The sequence below is a fragment of the Penaeus monodon genome, chromosome 5 (assembly GCF_015228065.2).
Source record: "Penaeus monodon isolate SGIC_2016 chromosome 5, NSTDA_Pmon_1, whole genome shotgun sequence".
In the NCBI taxonomy this organism is placed as follows: Eukaryota; Metazoa; Arthropoda; class Malacostraca; order Decapoda; family Penaeidae; genus Penaeus; species Penaeus monodon.
In genome coordinates, this window is record NC_051390.1 from 22,845,556 (window position 1) to 22,858,055 (window position 12,500).

General features: G+C 33.0%; 2 protein-coding genes across 3 annotated transcripts in view; both read right to left on the reverse strand.

Annotated features, from left to right (window-relative positions):
- The window catches only part of LOC119573113 (cAMP-dependent protein kinase catalytic subunit 3-like), a 57,251-nt gene that overhangs the window by 24,205 nt on the left and 20,546 nt on the right, over positions 1-12,500 (reverse strand). The gene's annotated exons all lie outside the window — the stretch shown is intronic.
- On the reverse strand, positions 3,998-7,803 carry LOC119573112. Of its 2 annotated transcripts, none has more exons than XM_037920145.1 (8): positions 7,676-7,803; positions 7,371-7,539; positions 7,026-7,123; positions 6,420-6,553; positions 5,983-6,148; positions 5,527-5,694; positions 4,773-4,958; positions 3,998-4,630 (listed from the first exon to the last, which is right to left on the reverse strand). In XM_037920145.1, exons 1-8 carry the CDS (start codon positions 7,772-7,774, stop codon positions 4,037-4,039), a joined length of 1,614 nt encoding a protein of 537 aa, XP_037776073.1. In that variant the 5' UTR covers positions 7,775-7,803; the 3' UTR covers positions 3,998-4,036. The 2 variants fall into 2 exon arrangements, with proteins under 2 accessions (XP_037776073.1, XP_037776075.1); XM_037920147.1 differs by having other exon boundaries at positions 7,371-7,514; positions 7,676-7,792.

Genomic DNA, 12,500 nt, shown 5'->3' on the forward strand with positions numbered 1-12,500 from the left:
CTACTTATCTAATATAGATTTCTTTGGTTGTTTCCACAATGTATATATGCAGTAGCTCTTTTCCTATGGTGTACACTACTCAATACACTTTTCCATAAGGGGTCAACACTGTTTTAATAATGTACTACAGGAGAACATCTTTAATAAAGAAAGTAATGCCAGATGGTCAAATATTAATTTTAATCAAATTCAACATTTTGGGGAGCAATGAGCCTTGTGACAAACATAATTCCTTCTGTTACCTGGACAAAATGTAAAGTCTAGGTTGAATTATTGCATTAGTAGACTATAATTATAATAAGTTTTGTTTATCTGTTAGGGTAGATATAAAAACTCTGTAATCATGTGACTTTTGTTTCTGGTGATGGTGAGACAAATACAAAACTGCAATCCAAATTGACTGCAGAAATGTTAATCCATATTTTGTGTATAGACAGAGGAAGCATTTTTTCTATGAAGCAGAATCCCCTAAGATATTATTTATGTTTATGATAAATTTATGAAGTGATCTATACTTCACCTTGGTTAGGCTTCACCACTTTGATCTATTCTAATATATTGAATATTAAAACAGATAATGTGCACCTCCTAAAACTGTGATATCATGTCATGGCTCAGACACACAATGAGGAAGAGTGATAATATAAAAATTATTTCTATTACTGTCATTAGCATGAATGAGTAACAGTAGAGACTGTACATACTTTTCCTGCACTGTATCATGTACATACGTTTTTTTTAAGCTTCACTTCTCATGGCTTGCATATTACTAATTGATATGTACTTTATTTATTGTTATTCCTCAAAGCATAATCAGATGTCATACACATTTTTTTTCTTTTCTTTTTTTCATAAGTTCATCAGTAGATTTATTTTAAGATATATTCTAGATCACTGATAATAGGTTGGTATAAGAAAAAATGTCTGCTTCTTAACATACAACTAATGCTTCTGAAAAAATGCCATTGTCTTGTTTGACTTTTATGCTCTGTCTTACAACTTTCTCCGGCATGCAGTCTCTAGGATGACATCTAATTTTGCAACATCACAGGGAAAGGATATTTTAAAAACTTTCTTGAAGATTCAGTTGGAATATCTTTATATATTTTGACAGGTCATGTAGGCTTTTGATGTTATTCAAAGAGTTAAGACAATAAAGGAACTTGTGCAGACCTCCCTGTCCTGTCCTGTGAAATTATTAAAAGAAACTAATGTTTTAGCAAGTTGTACTTAAAATTTATTGTATCATAATTGCATATTTTCAGGAAATACCCTTTAAACCATTGGGGGTATAATGCCTAATTTAGATATTTAGAGTTGGAGAATTTGGAAATGGGACAAAGCAACTTAACCTTTTCAACAGATAGAACATTTGGAAATACATCTATAAGTGTAATTTGTAATTATTAGGAGTAAGCAACTCCAATTCAAATTATTTGAATTTCTTGTAGAATCCTCAACTTTTTATGCCCTATCTGAAGAAATATAAAATGGTTTCATATATCAATTCTTTCATACAGATACTTGATATAGGTGGCATATCATACTATATTCACAGTTCCTAAATATAAACCTTGATGTTGTATTATTGTTATGATTTTTTTTTTAATCTTTACGAGAACAGTCATACTACTCAAATGGCTGTACATCAAAATATAATGTTCAGTGAGGTTGACCAACCACCAAGCTCATAAGACCTGTATCAAAGGAAAAACCTTCTTCCTTTAAAAATGTTACTTAGATTTTTGGGAGTTATATTCAATGCATTTTTCTGCAAAAAATGGTTGCATACTCTGTTTACAAATGTAGTTTTAACCTTCTTTTATCTCCTGTATCTGCAAACAGTTTTCATAGTAGAGTTTCATCGCTCTTGTTATGGGAACACATCTCTCTGATATCATAATAATACATATATATATATATATATATATATATATATATATATATATATATATATATATATATATATACACATACATATATACACATATATATGAATAATAATCTGAAATTGTGTCTGATTCTTTTACCAGTGGTAAGCATATTTCAGTCTGAAACTCATCCTGCAAAATGTATTATCAAATGGCCACTTAATTTAAAAACAGGTTTTGTACTAAAATACATATGCATTAGGAATACTGCAGCTAAGGTCTTCTCATTCTACAAACAACAGCTTTTGTGCAAAGTAAAAGGCCTTTTTGTCAATTTTTGCAAAGGCAGTAACAACAGCTTCCTTCCAGCTGTCTATCTTGATTATGCTACTACAATGCTTTAATTGATAAATTAAATAAAATAAGTTCATGCAAACAAGCCAATAGTCTTGAACATTTTTATATACAATATAATAGTCTTCTTTACTTGATTATATCTCTTTAAAATAATGGGTTATGTATAAGAATGCTCATTGGATTCTCAGAACCATACTTGGATGGCACCATGTTTGTTTTACACGGCACTATGTTTGCTACCTAGTTAGCAATGGTACTCTACCTTTATGGTAGGATAAGGTCATTTGCATGCAGAGAGTTCATTTAGAAATACAAAAGTGGATAGAAAAAGTGCTGGTGTGATAGGGCCTTCAGGGAGAGGAAATGCTTCATTTTCAACTCTCATGACTTTTGTGATGCCTACTTATAATTATAAAGGAAACTTAAATGAGCCAGTGAATAAGTGTGGAATTTTGTACGTAAAACTTATTAATTTGTATCATACAATTTGGGGGAGCTGTAACAGTTTGTCATAACAGTGCTATGCTGAACATATTTCTAGAACATAGATTATCACAGCAATTGTAACATCTAAAGATAGTGTTTGTTCACAAGACTCTTCTCCAGCAATAGAGATGACAATAACAAGTGTAAATGATAGCTAACTGCAAAGCAGTTATGTAAAGACCAACTCCATTAACTTTCTCTTGTGGCTTTCTGTATTTCAAACAATTGTAGGTCTGTAACAAAATTTAAATATGGCGAAGATGATGATTTATTAAAGCTTGGATTAAAATATTTAAGTAATTGCTGTGCATTTGAAAAACTGTTATGTTTTGTTTCATATAGTGTATATAAAAGTTAAGTTTTAGATTTGCTACTTTACACATTTTTGTAATTAAAAATTGCTATAGTTTGTTGTTTGTAAATATGAAATAGTGGCAGGATATATTAGTTTTGTATTTGCTTACAACATAATGCTAACAATAAATGATATAAATTGTTTTTCTTTTATATATGCAAATCCTCTTCCAGCATGATGTCTAGATGGAATATTTTATATATTATATATATTATATTTTCAATTACTTGCCTTTAGTGAATATATGTCATAATGATTTTCTTTCTCTTTAATTTTTTTTTTTTTTTTTTATTTACTTACTACACCAAATATACTTGGGTCATGGCACAAGCACAGACAACTGAGGATTGCTTACAGGCAGATGTGCAAGAATGAGAAAGAAAAACAGAGATGGCGAAAGACAGTGAATGAGAGAGAGAGAGAGAGTGGGGGGGGGGAAGGAGAAGGAGAGGGAAAGGGAAAGGGAAAGGAGAGAGAGTGAGGAGAGGGAGAGGGAGAGAGAGAGAGAGAGAGAGAGACTGACAGACACATAAGAGAGAGAGGGAGAAATACAGAGAGAGAGAGTGTGTGAGAGAGAAAATTATTGCAAGGGAGAATCTATACCTTTCTCCTTTGGTCAGAAGACCTGCTGAGGTGTCTGAAAGAGAGAGAGAAAGTGTGTGTGTGTATGGGTGTGGGTGTGCGTGTGCATGTGCGTGCATGCATGCATGTGTGTGTGTGTGTGTGTGTGTGTGTGTGTGTGTGTGTGTGTGTGTGTGTGTGTGTGTGTGTGTGTGTGTGTGTGTGTGCACTAGTGTGTGTGTGTGTGTGTGTGTGTGTGTGCGCGACATGCAACATGGCGGATGCAGTGTATCTGAATAGAGTGTTTATATAGTTCAGTTGGCTCCAGGCTCATAAAAGTGATTAACAAGGAGAAGAAAGGACAAAGTCAATGTAAATACAATACTTTAATATTATAAATTTTATGTTACAATCTGTAGGATGAATTTTTCACTATAAAATAGAGCAGCAATTGCAAGGCATTTGGGTTATCTTTGAACTCAGAGTAAGGCTGTGCTTCAGGTCTCTTTGCTAGGTGGGACAACTGGTCACTCACCAACTCAGGGGGGTAAAGAACCACATCCAGGGCCTCTAGTACTTGCTCCTTTGTGAAGCCATGTGCCAACAAGTGGTGGAGATTATTCTTAACATTTATGACAGTTGTTTGAGGCAGTTGTACTTTCAGCATATCTCGAATCTTGCTTGATTTTACATGGAAACTTCTTGCCAAGAATGTGACAATGTCCCGCCTGTTTTGTTTCAATTCACCGAGAGTGATATAACGGTGGAATTGATCCGTGTCTCCAGACAGTATATTTAGACTTGGCATGGATTTGACATCCTTCAGCTGGTGCAAGAGGTCCAAGCGAGATTTAATCTTTGTATTGTAGTATATTAGACGCAGAATACGTGGATGAGAGTGCAATGCCTCAAATTCTGGCACCTTTTGAAGGGTAGCAATGCGTTCTTGTATGGTTTCTGGATTCAGTGTACACACTTGCGGCAAGCTCAGAACAGCATTCTAGAAATAGCAGAAGAATATTCTTTGATAATGACTATATAAAAAAAAGTAGTAATAATAAAAACAAAAACTAAGAGCTGTCAAACCACAAGAAGAAATGAATATATGAATATGACAAATACAAAGTTCTGTTTGAACCTACTGGCTCCACTCCAAGGTCTGTGAGGATCTTGCTGATGGTCAGGAGCTTGTAATAAGGAACACTGAGTAACCGAGGAGCCAATGCAACTGCCTCCTTGGTGCTGGCCCCTGCAAGCTCTGTCACCTGCTCTCCTATCAGCCTCAGGTTGTGCGGGCTCCCTGACAACAGGTAGCCATGCCGTAAAACCTGGCAATTTCATTGCGTTGAGTGTTATGTTTGGTTATGTGAGTGCACACACACACACACACACACACACACACACACACACACACACACACACACACACACACACACACACACACACACACACACACACACACACACACACACACACACACACACACACACACACACAAATATATACATACATAATCTGCAGAGTGCTTGTTTTGTGAATATTCAGCAGATCAAAGCATGGGAAAGACTGACTAAATACAAATGACACTGAAGCCAAATGCTGCATTTGGGCAGCATTACCAATATTAAAAAAATAAAGTAGCCTCACGGATGGCCCTCAAACTGGCAGTTTATGGATTAAATAAATAAACTTTCTTTTCTCATTGTCTTCTGAACTCACAAAAACAAGCACTCGTAAAATTGCTATTGTCACTACTATGAGCACAACAGTTAGCTATTTCTGCAAACATATTTACCTAATATTTTTACACAATTTTGTTACATTTATATCATAATAAAAAATAATGTTAACACAACACTATTGTATATACACCAATAACTTCTTTAGAAACATTACCTTACTGTTATTGATATTCCATTCATTATTCAGAAGCTCAAACATTTCACACTGCAATCTCATGCTCTTTCTTTTTGTGGGTGGATAAATATGACGAATCCTTTTGATATCTTCTTCCTCACACTCTAAGCGCCACTGGAGATATATACTTGACAGCTTCTCATGAATCTGTCTCAGAAAAGCAATTGTAATATAAGGTGGGTACATGTCAACCTACATATTCTATTGGTTGCCACCTCCCACTGTATGCTAGGAATAAATAGGGTCCTAATCACTAATGGTATCACAAAGGCTTGAACACCTGAGTACTAGATCAACACTCAAGATCCTCAATCCACAGACCCAGTGAGCACAAAACTGCAATGCACTTACATTTTTTAAACTTTTATACCATGTGTCTATCAATATGCTTTAATGTATCTCTTATTAACAAAAATAAATCTTAGTCACACTTACTTCACCTAGAGTTAAGTTTGCTATTTTGCGAGGAAAATCAATATTTTCAATGATTTCTTCTGGCACTTGCAGGGGCTTAAGGATATCCCACTTTGGGTCATAGCCATGAGACAACAGTCCATAGTTCTGGATGAGTTGGAATGTGCTTTTGTACAGTTTTTTAAATCTGGGAAAAAGATGCACATCAAAATTTTTATTTTGTCTGTCTGAAATTGTGTATAGCAGGATAGGAAAATTATCTGTATAGAAAAAAAATCTGCATATTTCCTGATGTGCACTGAAACAACATGATTTTAAAAAGTCTCCTTCAAGCCTACCTGTTAAATGCTTCAGAAAATTTGGGCTTTACCAGTTCTGCTAAAAAAAAATTATTCCAAGCCTTAACCACTGTATATATTGGTAGATAACTATTCATATCAATTTTCCATCTGTCTCACCTTTTAAAATGAACAACCTTGAGATTAATGAGCCCCAGTTCTTGGAGGATAGCTATCTGATGCTGTACTGTCAGGGGGCAGTAGTAGAGTAGTTGCAGATGGCTTCGCACTTCTTCTGGGCTTAGGCCATTTTCCTATAAATTTCAGGCAATATTTTATTCAATACGTATGACATTGCATGCACAAGAAGCTATTCCTTTACTGATATCCTTCTGTAAATGCATTGCATGCACAAGAAGCCATTCCTTTACTGATATCCTTCTGTAAATGCATTATATTTTCACAACTGGAAAATTATTTCTTGTCAGTACTAAGACGCTCTTCAATATGAACAAAAATAAATTTCAGTTTCTCTCTTTTGGAATTATTGAAATGAAATAGTAAAAACAGAAATTTTGAAAAAATATAAATAAATAAATAAATAAACATTGAAATGAGAACTACTCCGTTTGAATAAAATCCCCTTTCTTTCATTAATAAGGAATAATTTTTCTTCCCCAGATAACTTCCCTTACACTAAGAGTCTCCTTTCTCATCAATCTTCTAAACTCTCTAATTCTCATAAACAGACAAATATAATAACTTGCACAACCAATATCCACTTACCTTAAGTGTTGTTATATTCCTCGAAAGAATGAATGTATCGCACTCTCCTAGTCTTGGGTCGCCCTCAACTATTCTCTGGGCCTGTGATTTGCTCACCCCTGCAATAAAGGATCAAGACCTGAATTGAAGTTTATAAAGAACTGGCAGTCACTTTCAATTATTAAAGTTATGCTAGCAAAAGGAAAGAGAACAGATAATGGATGAAAGACCTTAAATTGAACATGCCTAAGAACTTGACAAAAGTAGATGAAGAAAGAGAAAATTCATAAAATCATTATCATCATTATCATCTCTCCCCTCATTCAATATCACATTTATCCCTTTACAATCCCTCCATCTACGTACCAAAGAAATCCGTAAGAAGCTTGAGTCTTGGAGGTGCTTTTGGGATGGCTATTGAGCTTGTGTTGTGCTTCCTTTGCACCCTGTCTACCAGTTGCCTTGCAAGAGTTGCCTTCATTCTAATGGGTGCTTGTGCTTGGATCCAGCCTGAGTCAAAAGGAAAATCTGACATCTGAAAATTTTGATTTACTGAATAACTTGTTAAAAATAAAATAAAACAAAATAGATATTCTTTCTCTGTGTCAATTAATATTTCTTGGTTCACATACATTGTTGAGATATCATAAACCAATTATGATTTGCCTTACCAACTTTCTCAAGGATATTGGGTTGCTGTTTCTCCAATCTGTACTAACACTTCTGACACTACACATCCTAACACTTCTCCAACCCATCAATAGCTGCATTGTTTTATTCTGTAAGATATGCAAAACAAGTTATTAATTTATCATTGATAAAAATTGAATTCAAAATAATGTTATTTTAATAAAAAATCAAGGGCTGAGTGAGAAAGAACAGTTTAAAAAATCATTCACATCAAATATACATAATGAAAAAAACATTAATTTCAGTCACATAAAATATATATTAAGTAAAAGTTTAAAATACAAATATATATTCATACTTACTATCATACATATATGTATAAATGTACATACATACATATACTTGTTTGTATACACAGACATACACACACAAATACACATAATCATACAGCATGATCACACACACAAATGCCATACAGATAAACATGCATATAACTGTTAGGAACCCTTATTATCATCAGGGTATTGGCTGCACTTGCTGACTGGGATTCTGCAGTTTCAACATTCTTATACCAAGAAGGGAACAGAGTTGAGACAAAAAATTCAATACCAGGCATGCACAGTTGACCGAATAAATCTGCAGCCACCTAAGGTTCTCGAGCACGGATTTTATCTGGTAACACTAATGCATTCAAGTATAACACTATAATTCCTGTTGTTAAATAAACTGTTTAAAAACCTCTAAAGCATTGCCACTCATACTCTAATATCTAAAATTAAATGCATAAATAAGTACATAAAGAAACTGATATTGCCTAAATTTAATTTACTAACTGAATGTTAATGCCTTCACCTCTACTGCTTGCAGCTTACATTTGCTAAAGAAAAAGTACTTCCATTAAATGTATGGAAAATTATAACAGTAAAAAAAAATAATAATAAAAAAAAAATAAAATAAAAAATTAATAAATAAATAAATAATAAAAATAAATAAATAAATAAATAAAAAATAAATAAATAAATAAAATATAAAAAAATAAATAAACAAACAGATATTTCATAAAACTGTCTGCTGCCTATATTTGCTTCTCCTTTTGCATATCATTTACACACTAATTACTGCTCTTACTTGATAGTTTGCTTGATGGAAGAACAAAAGAAGAAGAAGAAGAAAAAAATAATGCAATCCATACATGTTCGTTTATATATGTTTGCCCTTGTTCAATCATGAAGCATCTGTGTAATGTACGTAAGCAAGTTCTATGTAATTTAAATGTTACTGGGTGCCATTAACTTTTTCGAAGAAAGCATTGACATACTATATTACTGTCTACTATTACTTTCTTCCTTTTCCTTCCCTTTTTATACCATTCAAGCTTCAATAACAATGTGCATGAAAGTAGCGCAATTATCAACTGATGTTTTACAAGAAGTAATGACAAATAATAATTTTGTTACACAGCTGTTTGATGACTGAACAAGGGAGAACAAATTACATATACATATACATATACATATACATATACATATACATATACATATACATATACATATACATATACATATACATATACATATACATATACATATACATATACATTACATATACATATACATATACATATACATATACATATATATAAAGAACATTTATTTTCACTCTTGGGATAAACAAACATCTAGGTTAAAAGATAATCAACCAGCAAATGTCATGGAGAGGGAAAAGGAAACACAGGCAAAAGTTTTTCAAAGCCTGTATATATGTCCGAGTGTTTATATCAGAGTGTGAGTGTGAGTGTGAGTGTGAGTGTGAGTGTGTGCATGCATGTGCGTGAATGTGAATGTGACTATGCATGTGTGTGAGTGTGAATGTTGGTGTGCGCATGATTGTGTATTAGTGTATGAATGTATGTATGGGTGTGTGTGTGAATGTGTGAGAGTAAGTGGGATTTGAGTCAAGTTGAGTTAGTTTAGTTAAGTTAATAAGGTTAGTTAAGTTAGTTGAGTTGAGTTGACTTAGTTAAGTAAGTTCAGTTAGTTGAGTTGAGTTGAGTGTCTACTTGTCTGTCTGTAAGTCTGTCTATCTGTCTATCTGTGTGTGTGTAATACATCTACTCTTGCATTTATCGCGAAAGAACATGAGGTCCTTTCATTTTGCAACTACAATCAATGTAACAGTCACTCTAATCGTAAATTTCCAGTCCTTGTTGCTAGCCTAGTTAAATAATCTAATTGCTTTCTTACCATATCACTGCCACTTGAAGAGAACAGAAGGGTAAATAGAGCAAAGCCGAATTACGTACCAAGCTTTCTTGCTTGAAAATTTTTTGTCTGAAAAGTTTAGCTCGCTTTCCATTGCCGTCTGTTAATTATAACTGCATGATTTTTTTTTTGACATAATGATTAAAAATAGGAATATATAGATATATATATAATATTATTATATATATTATAATATATATATAATATATATATATATATATATTTATATATACTTATGTCAATGATAATATTGATAATGGTGACACTAGTTATGATAGTAATGATAACAATGATGAGGGTTAATGTTAAAGATGAAAGATTACCTTAATGTAAAAGCATTGATTACAACAATGTATTAATGGTACTATAATGGTAATGATAACACAGTGATGATTATAGATACAATAATAATGAAGTCTATGACGATATGATAATAATTTAAATATAATCATAATAATTAATACTGTACCTGCATGAAATAATGATGATGTGATGATGACGATGATGATGATGATGATGATGATGATATGATTTATGATGATATTATGATGATTGATGCATGATGATGATGATGATGATGAAGGATGATGATGATGATATGATGATGATGATGATGATGATGATGATGATAATAACAATAATAATAATAATAATAATAATAATAATAATAATAATAATAATTATTATTATTATTATTATTATTATTATTATAATGATAATAAAATAATAATGATTATCATAATAATTATAATAATAAAGAAGGCATTAATGAATATAAAAATAATAATAATAATCATAATAATAATATTAATAATAATAATAACAATACTACTACTACTACTACTACTACTAATAATAATAATAATAATATAAAAATAATAGTAGTAGCAGTAATAATAATAATAATAATATTAATAATAATAATTATGATAACAATAATAATATTATTATTATTATTATTATTATTAATAGTAGTAGTAATAATAATAATAATAATAATAATAATAATAATAATAATAATAATAATAATAAAAAATTCCCCCGAGACCATGAAGTACCGGGTTGGCGTCCGGCGGGGGCTAGTCGTCTCATGGGTGGGGGTGACTCTTTAGCTTTGAATAGCCACCTCCCTAGTATTATCCCGATAAAAATACTGGTGTTGTGACACTTATCACACAATCCTCTTTATGAGTGTAATGCAAATAAAATACCCAGACCAATCGGTGCGTGATGGGGCTGGAATGGTCCCTAGCACCGGCAGGTGTCTCCGTTCGACAGCGGAGACCCGGTCGTATCACTACTACTGTGAGAACAAAGTGGAAATAAAGAAACAGTAAAGTAGTTTATGGAATGTTTTTCAGAAGTAACCATTTGATGAAATGGAAAACTAACAAGGATACAGGCAAAGAATGTTAGAGAATGGAGGAACAGAGGAGGGTTTGAGTCGACTGAGCAACGTATATGTGACCAGGCCAGAGCCATCAGAAAGAACGTTTGAGTTGGAAATGATAAAAAGAAGTGTTATAGAGGGAGAGGAAAGAGAAGCTAATAATGATGAGGAGGATGGTAGAGAGGAGATAGATAACGAAAACTTTGTGGATGGCGATGTTGAGGGGTAAATTTGGTGGATGATGTAAATGTGGAGGAAAATGATCAGCAAAATGGAGGTTTTGTTGTCGAAGATGATGATGTGTTAGAGAATATCTTGTCTGAAAGTCAAAGGGTAATTGTTGAGAATCTAAGAAAAATTCATGTTGAAAAAAAAACAGCAGAAGGAATATCCTTTAAAAAGGTTGATAAGAACAAACTGAAGAGAGAAATTAATAGAGTAAATCAAGTGATTCGCCACATTGAAACCAAAAACATCACAGAAACTAATGAATTGATAAGGGCAGCAACTGTATGGGTTGCAGAACAGCTAGGGTTAAAGAAGATGGAATTTAGAGCTAAGAAAGATCCTTGGTGGAAACGCCGCATTGGAGATGATATCAAAAGAATAAGGAAAGATGTAAACATACTAGAGAGAGACTTAAGAGGTGAACTCAGCCGCAAGAAAAAATGAAAAATTGCAGAGACTGAAAGAGAAATATCAAGGTGAATAAGAAAGGTATTAAAACTGTGGTTGAAGAATTGAAACAAGAATGATTGCCAAAAGTGCAAAAATTAAGAGATACGATCAAAGGATTAACCAGTTCAGACAAAATCGAACATTTAGTGTTGATCAGAATTTTTTTTACAAGGAATTGAATGGGGATAAAGCTAGAACAAACGAGGTACCAGATGCTGAGGAGAGTAGAAGGTTTTGGGTTGATATTTGGACAGTGAAGAAGGAACATAACAAAGGGCAGAATGGCTGTCTGAGTTAAAGGATGAATTTAAAGGGAGACACTCACAGGAAGGGGTCACTATAAGTATTGAAAATGTCAGAAAACAAGCTAAGAAAATGCCAAACTGGAAGTCTCCAGGCAAAGATGGTGTCCAGGGATATTGGATCAAAAACCTGACCAACATGCATGACAGAATTGCTGATCAACTAAATAAGATTTTGATGGGAACGGATACCCTCCCCAAATGGTTAACACATGGACGGACAGTGTTGTGCCAG